A 14,534-nucleotide genomic window follows, 5' to 3' on the forward strand; every position below is an offset into this window, starting at 1 on the left:
GGGTGAAGGGAAGGCACAAGAGGAGCAGCCGAGCTCCAGCCCCGCAGCCACGAGCCCCGGTGCTGCAGCACGGGGTGCCCAGGGGTCCCCGGGGAAGGCAAGCGCAGAGCCCTGGAGGGAGAGGGGCCACGACCTGCTCTGCCCCACAGTGGGTCCGGATCCAACCCCCCCAAATTATCCCCCGGCTCTGACACACTCGGTGGAGTTTGCAGCAGGGAAAGCCCAAGGTCCAAAGCGACGTGGCTTAAAATACTTAAAATCAAGGGCAGAAGGGAGCAGCCACCCCCTTTGGGGTCAAGCTCTGCGGGGAGGGGGCAGAGGGCTGACAGCAGGCAGGGGACATCCCTGCTCTGTCCCTCCGGGGTGGGGAGGGCTGGCACAGAGCCCCAGGCAGGGCTCAGCACCCCAGGCAGGGCTCAGCGCCCACGCCGCGGGGCTGGCTTAGTGTTTGTGGGTGTCGTAGTGTTGCTGTGCCACAGTGTCCCTCCCCTGAGGCCCCCGGGAGCGGGGAGAACCGGGGTCCTGCACTGGAGGAGAAGGGGGGCACCCGTGGGGAGAGGGGTAGTGTTCAATGGGGCGGGGGGGGGAAGGTCGTGCCCCTCAGTGAGGCTGGGGGCTGCTTTGCCCCCCGCCGCTGGGCTGTGCGTGTCCCCGTGCTGATGCTGAGCAGGAAGGATGTATCCCAGCATCTCCCACCTGGCTCATCCGGATGCTTGACCCAAAGGAAAGACAAGAAGTGGAGAGGGAGAATCGTGCAGCCGGGGGGGGCTGGCAGGGCGCGCGAAGTACCGACGTTCAAGCACCAGAAGGACACCCAAAAAAAAGAAAAAAATTAAAATAACCCAATTGAGAGGGGTGGGGGGGCCGTTCGACCCTTCTGGCTTGTTCCCTGGTGGCAATCTCAGCCCGAGGTGACGCAGAGATGACACAGCGTCAGGATGGAGTGGAATGGAGGTCCCGGGCGAGCGGGGCGGGGACGGGAGTGATGCTGTTTCACTGAGGTAGCGGGACCAGCACTTCCACGTAGTTGAGGGGGAAGAAGCCCGACTGGCCGTTGATCATGCCCTCGTACCAGTTTTCGTCGATCTGGTTGGTCAGGGTGATGATGTCGCCTTCCTTGAAGCCCAGCTCGCCGTCGTTCTCAGGTTCGAAGTCGTAGAGAGCCTTGCAGCAGGGCTGGTCCAGGGGGGCTGCGGGGGGAAGGGGAGGGGGGGAGAGGTGAGTGGACCCCCTGCACAGCCCCTTCCCCACGCCCCCGGGGGTTCCTGCCGCTGGACGGCGCAGCTCGTTCCCTCGTGGCTCTGCCCTGCCCGGGACAAGCTGGCCCCTCGCTTTGCCCCACGACAGTAAAGCATTAACTGGGTTTAAACCCCTCACTGGCTTTTAGGTGATGAGTTCCTCTGCCCTCTTGCTCCAACCATTTCCTTCGTGACCTTCACCCAAAGCAGACCCTGCCTCCAGCACCCCGTGCTGCCTGCTCCTGCCTGGATGACCCCGCTCTCACCTAAACCACACTGGAAACGAGGTGGTCAAAAGTCATGTTACTCCTCCAGAGACGAGAGGAGCTGCCGTGCAGTTCGTCAGCGATGGGGTTAGACATCAGCATGTGGTGGGGGAGGACCCCAGGGGTCCTGGCCAGCGCTGAGAGGGGTCACCCCAATTCTGAGGGCGATGGGAGGAAGAGGAGTGCAGCTCCCTGGGCAGAGGGCTTCAAATCAATTAGCAGCTCAGTGATGAATGCGAGGCCGCCCCAAAAAATGGGGAGGAAACCAAAGTCTCTTTCCCACATCCCAGCTCCACGATTTGAGCTTTTGACTGCAAAGGGGATGTTTTCAAGCAGGGAGAGCTGCTGCTCACTCTGCCCGGGCACTGACGTGTTGGGATGGGCAGGCACTCAGCTTCGCAGCTGGAGGGATCCCACCGAGAAGGGACCGAGCAAATCCAGACCACCAGGGTCTGCAGGGCCCCGTTCCCCTCCCTCTGTGCAGGAACTCTTCCGACCAGGGCAGGGGGAATGGCCCGAAGGGCAGCCAGCACATCTGCTCTGCTCACCACCCACAGCAAGAGAGAACTTGGAAAACACCAGAAGCGGCAGCCAAGCAGGGTCATGGGTTTGAAACAACGTCCCACAACACCACGCTGGTCCCACCACCACAGCACTTCCCCTGCACCGGGCTCCTCAAGTCCTCCTGCCCCCTTGGCTGCACCACCACGAGCCTTCCCCACCTCGATGGCCCCGAGCCACACACCCAGCCTGGCCTCGGGACCCCAACAGGACCCCGACGGGTCCCTTCAGCAGGAACGTTGACCCCGCAGTCACAACCCCTTCAAGGCTCCTTGCCACCCAGCTGGGACCACAGGCCACAAACCCTGCTCAGCGTGCCGAGGCTCTACCCGCTCCCCCCAGCCTTCAGCAGTGGGTACAGGGGGAGCAGCACGAGCAGGAGCTGGGGTGCTCGTAACCACAACGGGGTCATCCTTGAGATGTCTGAGACCTTGTGGAAGAGCATCTGATCCCTGCGGTCTCACGCAGGACGTGCCTGTGTGGTGACCGCTGCTACAGCTCCTCCGAGGGAGCAAAGGCCCCAGCTTTGGGGTGGGAAATACCAATATTGGCTGGTTTAATTGGGGCTGTTCTGCTGGCCAGGCTCAGCACGGAGGTATTAGCGGCTTCAAGCAGCAGCGTGATGGAAGCAGGAGCGAGGAGGGGTGGGGAAGAGATGGTCACACATCATGCAGTGCGGAGGGAGGAAACTCACGGATACTCCTGACGGAGGTCCGGGACGGCTTGTCGGATCGGAAAGAGGAGGAAGCTGCTTCCAAACAAAAAGAGACATGCTTAAACCAACGGGAACTGGAGAGAGGGAAAGGGAGGATCTGCTCGGAGAAACAGGACGGTCCACATGCCGTGTTAGAAACCCGCCTGCCTCGCTGGGACCAGGGAGGGACGAATGCAGCGTGATGGAAGGCGGGGAGGGAGCGAGAGATGCTTCATTTTGCCTGTCTGCCACTGCTGGCACTGCCTGGGCACTGCAGGTGAGTGGCCTGGGCTGGAGGCCCCGCTGGGATGTCCCCAAAGCCACTATAATGAAGGCTACTGGGTCCCAAGAGAAAACAGCCCGAGTCTAGAGGCATTTCTGACATTTTTTCACAGCTACCAGCTTGTGCCAGCACATTCAGCCCACCAAAACCACCATTTCCAGGCAGAGGGGTTCCCCTCCATCCCCAGGAGGCTGCTCCAGAGGCACCTGTGCGTGCACACACACACGGGAGGATTTTACCTGGGACTCTGGGGGTAGGATTGAAAGAGAAGCCCCCGTTAGATTGGTCAGTCTCTCCAAAGTCGTACGTCTCCCTGGGTTTGGGCTTGTATTCCCGCTTGGGACGTGAGGAGGCCTCCCTCATTCTGGAAGAAGGAAAAGAAATGTGGATAAATTGAAATATGAAACAGAATATGATGAGATCAACATATTTCATCTCTTGGTGGCTACACAGGGGAGCAGATTGGTTTGTAGACAAGAATCTGCAGAACCCTCTGTGCTGGGGCTGTTTGGAAGCTGGATCTTGCCCAGGGTTTGGGAGCTGGCCCTTGGAGAGGGCCACATGCCCCAGGCTTTGCTAGGGAGCTGTCTCGGGCAACTGAGGCCAGCAGAGGACACTCGTGCTGCAGTTCCAAAGCTCACACTTGGCAGGATCCTCCCAGCTCTTCTTAATTCAAACCAGACACAGGTTCCACTCAGCAGTTTCTTCTACGAGGAAAGAACATCAGGGCAGCATCGCCAAATCGCCCTGAGAGGCTGCCCTGGCTCTGCCCAAGCCACCCTGTGCCAGGTGGAGGAAGGCATGTCCCCAGCTCTGCAGGGAAGCCCCAGATCCAAGGAAGCCGCCTCTCCTTCCTCGGCCAGGCTTTGGGGAGATGCTTGCTCAGGCGAGACAGAGCAGCAGGAAGAGCGACTGTGCAAGTCGCAGCAGTCGTGTGAACCACCTCGCTCGGTGTTTCACCAGCTCCTCTGTGTTTCTTGGCACCTCAGCAGCAACCGCACGTTCCCCGGGGCTGCTGTGGAGGTCAGGCTCTCGAGGAGGGGCTGGAGAGCAGCAAGACCAGGCAGCTCCGCGGCTCTCCCTGCTCCTGCACGCCAGGCACCCGGCTGCCTTTCAGCAGCTCACGTGGCTCAGAGCTCCAGAGCACACGCGGCAGTGCCACATCTGCGGCGGGGTCTGCCCGAACTGCCTCGGACACGGAAGGGAGAGCTGGAAAATGCGGGGTCTGGCGGAGGGCTCCCAGCTGCCTGCCTTCAAGGAGGGGATCTAAGTGCTCTTCCACCCACCACGTTATCCCCACCACGCTGCATTCGCTTCTGGTCTTCAGAGCAACCAGGAGCTCTTGACACGGACCACAACCATAGCCGATGTCCAGGTGCCCTCCTTCCTTAACCACAACTGAAGCTAATGGCACGAAGACTCTATGCTAGGCAGTTCCAGGTGACACAGGGTGACAGGCATGTCCAGCTCGTGACATATGACCCATCTGCTCCATCAGATCCTGGGTCTGGCCTTGGGGGATGCTCCCACAAAGCAAGGAGCTGTGAGCACCGGCACGAAGGGGATTTCACCCTCCTTCTCCACCCCTGCCAAATTCAACTCCAGCCTCGCTGGGAGCTGCACCCCCCGATCCAGGCAGGGCTCAGCCCAGCAGAGACCAGCTGCCCGTGGCACAAGCGCAGAGGTTTTGTTTCAGATGTCAGAATGTGCCCCATCGTTGAAAGCAAGTTGTGCAGCTGGTGCTGCTCCCTCCAACCTGAAGGTCTGGAGTGAAGCTCTAGTGACTGCAAGAAGCAGCTTTAATGCCAGGAGATCAATTTAGAGGGATGACCAGGTATTTATACAGGGAGAGCTTGTGGCTGTGACAACTGAGAGTGCCTACAGCACGCCGAGACTCACCTGCGCTTGAATTTCTCTGCAAGCTCGACCAGGATCTGCACTGCCTGCCTGTGGTAGTCCAGCTGGGCGTCCACCAAGGCCGAGAGCTGGCTCACCTGCTCGATCTGCGAGAATCACACCAAGGTGGGATGAATGGCTCTCCCCAGCTGACAGGAGATGCTCGCATTGCGCATGGGGGCTGAGACCATACTGGGGAACGCATACGAAGGGCAACTTCCCCAGGGGGATGAGAGGAGAAGGTTTGGGACTTCAGACACCAGAGTTCAGGCACTGGCCGAGACTCAGGAGGACAGAGGACATCCCCTACCACTCTCTGGGCTTCGCTAGCTGTTCAATTCCTTCCCAGGTAAGCTGTGTTACCTGCCCAAACTCACTCCCACCAGCACACTGAGAAGAGACTTGTATTGGTACAAGCCACAGCCTCTCCTCTGGCCAAGAGCTGGATCAGGAAGAGGGGCTACAGACAGGATAAGAGGCCCACCAAGCCACTCTGATTTGGGTTTTGAGACAGCAAAACCACGCTTGCAAACACGAGAGTGGAAATTAGCATCTAACTTCTGCGTCCTTTGAGAGCTGCCACCCCCGCGTGCACAGAAACACGCAACCCCACGCACTCACATCGGTTTCTAGGAGGTTGTGCATACTGGTCTCCGCGACTTCCTTGGACTCCTCAAACTTCTCCATGGCCTGTCGAAGTTCCTCATCAGAGATTTTGCCCTGTCGTTTCTTCTTGTAGTCAAAGTCCAAGCGTCTGCCTTCCAGCTTCTTGAGATGGTGCTGGGAACAGGATGGTTATGAACAGTAAAGGAAAAGAAGGAAAAACCAGAGCCTGGGAGCAGCCAAGCTCTCCTGCTGGGAAGGCAGCTCCAGTTACAGGCCAAGTTCACTCAGCTCAGAAACCTGATCTCGGAGCACACGCTTCTGTGGCTCCCACCTTTGTTCAGACTCTAGAGAGGCCTCAGGACATTATGGAGAGCTGCAAAACAGAGCTGCTGCGAGGCGTGGACTGTCCGAACTCAGTTTGGCAGGGATTTTGGTTGTGGGGGCTTTTCACTGAGAAACAACCCTCAACAAACTGGCATGACGATGTGATTTCACCCCCTTCCAGCTGAGAACTGGAGAAAAAGACTGCAGGGAGCAGCCCGGGTCCGTTCCCCATGCAAGGCTTTCAGGAAGATGAAGAGTTGGCCCGCTACTTTCAGGTCCCCAGGAGCAACGGGGATCTCTGGAGATCAGGAATTGGGATGCAGGTGCTGGGCATTGCATCCCCTGACTGCTCAGGGCTGTTTAAATTAGCTCTACGGCAGGGAGTACAGAGCAGAGTTGGAGGACAGATAAGTACTGAAACAGTAGTTGGTGGTTATTTTATCTGGGACACCACCGTAGTGAAAATTCACTCGAGAGAGCTGCCCTGTGGATTACAGGTTAGGATAGCTCCTGTTACAAAGCCTGGCCCTGCTTTGCATGGACTTGTCTCCGTGGTAGCACACGGGAGCTAGCAAGCTCCACGTCTCCCCAGTGAGACACCAAAGGGTCTTCTTGAGATGCTGCGTAAGAGACCTAGAGGGAAGCTTGCTCACGGCTTGAAAGTTGCGTTCTAGGATCCAGGCTACTAACAGAACAGAGCAAACAGCTGTACAGAACATGGTGAAGTTCAATGCCAGGGCTGGGAGCTGACAGCACAAAGAACCAGATTCAGCAAGCCCAGAACACACGTTGGGACGCGCTCCCACAGCATCCTCCCTAAAACATGGTACATGAACCATCCAAATGAGCTGCTCAGGAGCAGTAGCAACAGCGGCGCTGAGCAGGGAGGAAATACTAGGGAGTGTGGGGAGAGAAAGCACACAGAGTGCAGGGGAACAGCCCCGCTACCTGTGCGAGTCCTTGGTTCCCACCACGACAGAGCAAGCGGTTACATGCACTAATAGCCAGGAGAGGCCAGAAACGAGAGAGATGAGGAGAAGAGAAAAACATCGAGGCGTTTACCTGGATCTCTTTCAGGTCTTTGTCACACAGGTTCTGGAGGGGATCAATAAAATTTTGTTTGACTTCAATATCCAGCGAGTCCTTCACTTCAGCCAACCGCTTCATAGATTCGCCAGCGTCAAGCAGCGCATCGCCTTCGAGTGAGAAAGGGAAGGGGAGAGGAAGGGAGAAGGGGCCAGCCAGTTAAACAGAGCCCAGGTCTGTGGCGCCTGCATGCAGAGCCATTCTGCCAAGACACCCAGCGTGTGCAAGCTCCGTCCCCCGTCCAACGCCCCACATTTGTATCTGGAGCAAATCCCCGAGCCCGGCACGGCATCACGGCAGGCAACTGCCTGTTGGTACCGACCCCACACAAGACACTTCACTAACACTCTTCATTTTTTTCCTCTGAAAAACAGGAACAATCTCTACCAACTACACAGAGGAAGGAAAAGGTAAAAATATTTTCCACAGCAGTATTTTTAACCCCGCTGTTAGCTCAGGGAGTTGCTGAGCTGCTAATTGGCCACGCAGCGCTTTAACCTCGCTCTGCTCTTGGCCAGTGCTGGTAAGAGGAGCCCGGGGCAGAGGTGTGTTCGGTCTGATCCAGCCTGGCCACACTTTTCTTCAGACAATTTTAAGCCCAGAGTGCTCTGACCGACTTTTCAAGCTTCCCCAGACGCTGGCAGCAAACCTGCAGCCTTTCATTCCTTTTAGACACTAACCTCTACCGAGCCAACCTTACCCCTTCTCCTCCCCGCTGAATCAGAGAGCTCAAAGTTGCTTACTGAAAACTATTTCATTTCATGCTTTTCAGAGGCTCCTGCCACAACGACAGCTGAGCCAGAGGGACTTGCAGCAAAGCATTTTTACTCTTGGCTTTTTATTCCAGTGGAAACCATTTATAGATTAAATTATTCCTGTGCAGCTTTGGCAAACGAACCGTTTCAGCACCGCGTTAGCACAGGAGAATACACAAGTGAAATAGAGGGTCAAGTGAAAACACCACTCTAGTGTCCAGCTGGAAAAATAAATATACAACAAGAGTTATTTCAATTGTGATAACTCGAGATAACCTGTCCTACGGGGGATGCAGTACTAACACGGACATTTATCAAGTGAAGTGCTCCTTTAAAGAGAGGCTATTAAAGGAAATCAGGTTTGGTGTGTTCTTCTAAAAACTTCCTTCCCCCTTGCTCTCTGTAACAACATGCCAAGAGAGATGCAGGGCTCTGAGCTGGCCACAGACACTCTGGAGAATCCTTCGTCACTCCCAGAAATTAGCCAGAGCTTTTTAATTTTCCTGAGGCCAGGCGGCTCCTCCCTGCGCTGGAAGCCATCGGACAGCTGTGCGCTGCACCAGAGCTGTCACGTGCGTGGGCTGATGTTCCAGCGGATTAAAATCGATGTCACCGAAAGGCTTCGCCCCCCTCCTCCCTGCACGTCCCACGTGGTTATGAGAAACGGCCACGCAAAACGATTTCTTGGCTACAGCCTCCCTACAGCAGAGCTCTGGCTGGAAACTGCACCATAAAACTCCACATCTCGCTCCATCCAGTTTCCACGTCACCATTGTTCAGTTTAGAAGCGAGGAAGCATTTTTTCCTACGTGCAAATTTATCTTCAGTGTTTAATAAGAAAGTATTAAGAGGCGGTTTTGCACATAATGCCATGGATTGGGATCCAGGACACTTGGGCTCTGCTCATCTCTTCCCTGCCACCCTGGGTGGAAGCCTTTGAACCTCTTAAAAGCCCCCAATACTATTAGGGGACGCAGAGGGTCACACAGCCCTTCCAGAATTTACTATAACAGCCTGGAAATCTGGCAGCAGCCTTCGCCATCTCATCCACACTCTCCTAGGGGAGGAGCTGGCCCCAGGGACACTCACCAAAGTTGGAGTCCTCGCCCAGCTCCTTGCCGTAGCGGATCATGCTCTCCCCCAGCAGCCCCTCCGACTGCGGGTAGCCGGGGCTCTTCACCTGCCCGCGGATCTTGGACATCGTGTTGAGCATGGTTAGCTTGGCTCTGGAAGCTGGCACAGAAACAGCCACAGCCGTGTTTGCAATTACTTGGACTTGCCAGCAGCTGCTCGCCGCTGCCAACATATTTTTTTTTTTCCAAGCTACACCCAAAGCCAAGCAGCCCCATTGTCTTCATCTACCAGAAATATCATTTGCTATGAAAAGAGAGATTTCTTTTCCAGGACAGCAAGCAAAAATAGTTCCCCACAGCTCACCAGTGAAGGCCAAAGGAGTTTCCCCAGCCCTCCTGTAGTCCCTGGAGTGCTCTCGGAACGAGCTGGCTGGAAGCACACAGGCTCCAGAGGCAATGCCTACAAAGCCAGCCACCCCTTCCCAGCTGAGACAGCACTTCTTCTGGACAGCCCAAGTAAAAAGGGGTTCCCTTCAGGGCCTCTCTAGGTCCAAGGCTAAAGAGTGTCTGTTCTCTCACTGTTCAACACCAACTGCAGCGTCTTACAGCCCAGGAACACAGCACAGGGCAAGAGGGCTATCGGGATTTTCACCTGAGTCACAAAGCACCAGCAAGCCAAGAGCCAGACCTCGCTAGCCCAGCCAGCAAGGCCACAGGATGACCTCACGTACAAGATGACCCAGCACGCCTCTGATCGAGGCAGGCAGCATGCCTGATCTCAAACCACTATCTCAGGGCCAAAGAAGTTCTCTCTGATGTCTCTCTGCTCCCTTTGCCTCTTTCCCTGGAAAACTGGGGGGCAGAGGGGACAGGGGACATCCAGGGACTCACCCGGGTTCGGCTGGAGGTACTCTATTGTTCTGGTCAATACTTCTGTAACCGCCTTGCTGGTCAGGTCCACTTTCTGTAGGAAAGACAAGATGACCCAGCAGCAGTGAAGTTCAGCTCAGGGCTTTGGCAGGGTCACAGAGGAGTTAGTTGGGCTATTTTAGAGTTTTCTCTTGTTCCCTACTCACCTTTTCCATTTCCTTGAAGTCATCGTCAAGCTTGGTCCCTTCAGCTCCTCCAACCTTCTCGCTGACCAGCTGCAGAAAAAGAACAAGGGAGGAGGAATCAGGCACCAGTAGAAGCTGACAGCTTAAAGCTCCTTATACCTCATGCAGTAAGTCCCTGGCCCAGAAAGGGAAGACAGGTGGTCCAGAGAGCACCTGCAAGACAACGGGAGGTGGTAGGAACAGCCCAATGCACATCAAAAAGACGTGGCGCTTTGCTAACACTGCCCCACTAAAAATCCAAGCATCTCCTACCCGCCCAAAGCACAGCTCAGGATATTCCTCACCCAACAGAAGCTACACAGCTCCTTAAATCACACCACATGGCTCCAACACCAACGCTTGCTGGAAAAAGCAAGCAGCAGAATCGTCTCTCGACTCCATTTGGAGCCAAAGCTTCAGTAAATGCAAGTAAACAGGGAATGAACACAGCAGCCAGCACAAGAACAGAGTCTGGAGAGAGCAGAGAGCTCTTGAAGCCCTAAACCATCGCTCCTAGGGGAAGGAGGAGCTGGAGGAGCTCAGGATGTGGAGCATGAGGGTTTTGAATTCTTTGTACATGGGGGATAAAGAGATGGGCAGAAGCTACAGTGAAGTTTTCAAATCCATTTATCAAAGTGTCTCTGACGCCTGTTCTAAAACTAGTGAAAAGGTGAGATGTTTGACGAGCTGTAAGGACAGGCCTGCTTTTGGCTGGTTGTGTGAAGGGCTTATCAGCTTTCTGATAAAGAAAAGACCCCTCCTCCCTAAACCTCACCACTCAACTGCCCGAGCCGAAAGATAAGTGGTACCTTATTAAATCCACCTAAAAACATCCTTCCCTGCAGCCCAAATGGAGAGGAACATTTCCTTCCCAGCCCCATGCCGCTGTGGCAAGGCAAGGGGGGTGCAGCACATATAAATCGGCCAAAATTAAGTGATTATCTCGCCCCAAACTGATCCAAATGGGCAGCAAATTGCCTACACAGACATCAAAAGCGGTCTAGGAAGCAGGCGCTGACTCCCAAGTGCTCGACGCCCGCCACAGGCCATTGCCAGGGCTTCTCATGTTTGTAGTCAAAACTCCAGCTCTGGAGGAACAATACAGGTTTGTTTACTTCAACATCAAATACTCGATTTTATCGAGTCTTTCTTCCTTTGGAACTCTCCTGCTCCCATGGGGATTCAAAATGCTTCCTTGCTTTTTGAAGGAAGAGGCAGGGAATAAAACCCTTTAGGTAATCATCCAGCTTCAAAAGCACTCGGAGACCCCACACCAGCCACCCTGCCCTGCGTGCCTGTGCCTACCGGGCAGCGCTCAGCCCCCCAAAACCCAGTTACCAAGCAGGACGTGCAGAAGAAATGCTCCTTATTACAAAGAACAAGTCTTCAGTGTTGCAGCAAAATCCCATTTCCAGACCCCAAAACAGGAAGAAGAAGAAAGTAACGCTTGACATTTAGACACCGAGGGAAAGGAAAGGGTTGATACTCTCCTGGAGAAGAGGAGGCTCAGAGGTGACCTTAGTGCAGTCTACAACTACCTGAAGGGAGGTTGTAGCGCAGTGGGAGTCGGCCTCTTCTCCCAGGCAACCAGCGAGAGGACAAGAGGACACAGCCTCAAGCTTCGCCAGGGGAGGTTCAGGTTGGACATTAGGAAGCATTTCTTCTCAGCAAGGGTCATTAGCCATTGGAAGGGGCTGCCCAGGGAGGTGGTGGAGTCACCATCTCTGGAGGGGTTTAAGAAAAGACTGGACGTGGCACTTAGTGCCATGGTCTAGTTGACATGGTGGTGTCAGGGCAATGGTTGGACTCGATGATCCCAGAGGGCTCTTCCAACCTGGTTGATTCTGTGATCCTCTCCTGGCTCGCTCAGCTCAGCTGTGGATTTCATTCTCCTGCTTAACCCTCAGATAAGGTCTTCACAGGTCCACAGGACCCAGCAAGAATGTGCCAGGATGGCCCAGCCCCACACACGAAACAGGCTGGAAAGGGTGGTACCACCCGATAGCTGCTGGCAGATGGGCAACCAATCTCAGCCTGATTTATTGCCTTTTTTTTGGATGCCTGCTCCGTGCTTGGGGTGCCAGCACACACCCCGGCAAGCTGGCTGCCTGCTGGGGAGGTGCACGATCCTCTCTAGACACACTGAGTCGAGAAAAAACCCCACCAAACCACGAAGCAGTTGCTTGCCAGGGCAAGCTCAGCAGAGCGAAGCTCGCTCCCAGCTGCCATCAGCTGACCCCTGCCAAAAGTCCCACAGCCTCCGTGGCCGGGAAGGGGCACAGAGCCTCCGAAAACCTCCTTTACTCATTAATACACCTGGGAAAGGTATAATTATCCCAAGCAATTCCATTCCCACTTTTCTCCACCCACCCATGGATTTAGAGCCCAGAAAGCTGCAAATAAGCCCTTTGGCAGGGAGCTCTGCTGTGACCGGGGACTGCGTGCCATGCCAAAGGTGTCCATCACCACAGGGATTCCGGAGGCTTAACACCCTCCGAGAGAGGGGAAGAGATGGGAAGGAGGGAAAAAACCCCTCACTTCCAGACTAATTTAATCCTCCTTTTGACATCCAAGAAATGCTCCTGGTGCCCTGCCGTGAAGGAATAATAAGGTTGAAGTTCTCTCCCTGCTGGCTCTAATTAAACAGGAGGCTTCATCACGGGAGGAAAGAAGGAGGGACTGTGTATCACCCGCAGTGGCTCCATCCCTGTCCCCATGCTCCCAAATCTGTCAGGCAGGGAGACAAACTAATGCAGATTCCCCCACGGCACCAGCCAAGCCACGAGCCAGGAGAAGCCCTCGCCGGCTCCTCGTTTAACCTAGAGCTTCACGACGCAACTGGGAGCCAAGTTTCCAAGCACCACATCGTGCATCTCGCGGCGTTGCCTGCAAAGAGCCCGCGAAGGCTGGTGAGCAGGCGGCTGACTTTAGCAGGGAAGCATGAAGTTTATCAGGGAAGCATAAAGTTCACCAGGAAGCTCGGCCTTTGCTTGCAGGAGAGGAAGGAAACATCCACGTGCTGCCTGTAGCGTCCAGCTTGGCTTAAGTGAACTGTAAGGTGGTTGGTGAAACGCTGCCGGTGCACGTCCCAGCAGAGCCCCCTCCGGGGAGGGCCTCGGGGGCTTTTTTGAGGATGTGGTGACAATTCTTCTGCACTTCTATTTCTTCAGCAGCCAGGAGAAGACTTGGGATACGTCCATCTTCCCCTGGTTGGGGACCAAACCTCTTGCAAACGCTGTAACCAAGACAGATGCGAACGCAGGGAAGGGACTGGCACGGCAAGACACGCAAATCCAAATCCAGTGGCCCAAATACTCTCTTGCAGACTCATGCTGAAGCGCATCGGCTGGCTTGGTGTGAAAGATGAGAACAAGCCTCTACTCTCTGGTTTCTTTAATCTCCCAGCCCTGCCAGGATGGGCCACACACTAAAAGGTTAAACCTGAAGCAAGGCCAGAGGAGGGAGCAGGGCGCAGTGACAGAGCAGAAGCCCTCAGCTGCATGGCCACAGCAGCCAAAGCCCAATGCTTCCTAGAGCAAATATTAGCACAGGGCGATACAGTTGGGCGTCACGGCCCAGCGAGACAAAAACTGCTTCAAACCAGGACGGCTGTTTACCTGGCACCCCAACCGAACCACGCCGCAGGGCAGGGGAAGGGAGCCGAAGCACCCGGTGCACACAAACTCTGACACAGAAGCCAGGAATCCATCCCTCGCTTCCCATCCATGGTTAATTAAAAGGATAGTGGCAGTTCAAATATGCCCTAAATAGCTCTGACCTGAGATCAGAGAGTGGGGAGGCGCATTTAAACCCAAGGCTGGTGCAAGGCTCCTGGGCCGTGTTGGGGTGCAGTGGCATCAGCAGGAGGACAGCATCCAGCCTATCTAGCGACAGGACAAGAGGACACAGCCTCAAGCTTCGCCAGGGGAGGTTCAGGTTGGACATTAGGAAGCATTTCTTCTCAGAAAGGGTCATTAGACATTGGCAGGGGCTGCCCAGGGAGGTGGTGGAGTCACCATCTCTGGAGGGGTTTAAGAAAAGCCTGGACATGGCACTTAGTGCCATGGTCTAGTTGACATGGTGGTGTCAGGGCAGTGGTTGGACTCGATGATCGCAGAGGGCTCTTCCAACCTCATTGATTCTGTGATTCTGCTTCATCTGCAGGAGAGCTGGTCCAGAGGCACGATACGCGCAATTCTTGCCTGCTCCCGACCAGGCTTTGCGGTTTCTACAGCCTCATTCTAAAGAGCGTCGACTCACGGGGGTTTTCATCGTTTCCTTCGCAGGAGTGTGGGAACTTGAACAATCCCGATTTCCCCTCGCTGTTCAAAACCCACTGGAGGGCTGCACGTGGTGGAAGGTCTTTGGAAATGAAAGACCTATTGTTTAGGCTAACTGCTGCGGCGGGAGGTTGGCTAGGGGAGAGGCAGGAATGGCATGTGTACAGAGGGGGAAGACAGGCGCGAGGAGAGGGCTTCTCTTACAGCTGGGAGGGGGAGAGGAACGTAATGGTAGAACGGCTGCGCAGCCGCTCCCCACTTAGGACACAAAATCCACACACCCCTCCTCAAAACTCACCGTTCCTTCACCTCACCCGCTTCGCGACAATTCGCAGCAAATAACGACATCTGCTTGTCCATCCCTGGCTGTATCACACC

At 55.2% G+C, this 14,534-nt stretch overlaps 1 protein-coding gene across 3 annotated transcripts in view; it reads right to left on the reverse strand.

Moving 5' to 3' along the window:
* Positions 1 to 819: 819 nt before the first annotated feature.
* The window catches only part of SH3GL1 (SH3 domain containing GRB2 like 1, endophilin A2), a 28,794-nt gene continuing 15,079 nt past the window's right edge, over positions 820 to 14,534 (reverse strand). The window contains exons 2-10 of one of the 3 annotated variants that reach the window (XM_068420536.1): positions 9,859 to 9,927; positions 9,674 to 9,746; positions 8,799 to 8,942; positions 6,931 to 7,064; positions 5,560 to 5,718; positions 4,942 to 5,045; positions 3,282 to 3,406; positions 2,760 to 2,813; positions 820 to 1,190 (exon numbers count right to left, since the gene is read on the reverse strand). In XM_068420536.1, coding sequence (XP_068276637.1) covers positions 994 to 1,190; positions 2,760 to 2,813; positions 3,282 to 3,406; positions 4,942 to 5,045; positions 5,560 to 5,718; positions 6,931 to 7,064; positions 8,799 to 8,942; positions 9,674 to 9,746; positions 9,859 to 9,927 — 1,059 coding nt within the window. In that variant the 3' untranslated portion in view covers positions 820 to 993. Of the gene's footprint in view, positions 1,191 to 2,759; positions 2,817 to 3,281; positions 3,407 to 4,941; positions 5,046 to 5,559; positions 5,719 to 6,930; positions 7,065 to 8,798; positions 8,943 to 9,673; positions 9,747 to 9,858; positions 9,928 to 14,534 lie in introns of all 3 variants that reach the window. The other 2 variants (XM_068420535.1, XM_068420537.1) reach the window with 2 other exon arrangements.

This window comes from Nyctibius grandis, chromosome 31 (genome assembly GCF_013368605.1).
Source record: "Nyctibius grandis isolate bNycGra1 chromosome 31, bNycGra1.pri, whole genome shotgun sequence".
In the NCBI taxonomy this organism is placed as follows: Eukaryota; Metazoa; Chordata; class Aves; order Nyctibiiformes; family Nyctibiidae; genus Nyctibius; species Nyctibius grandis.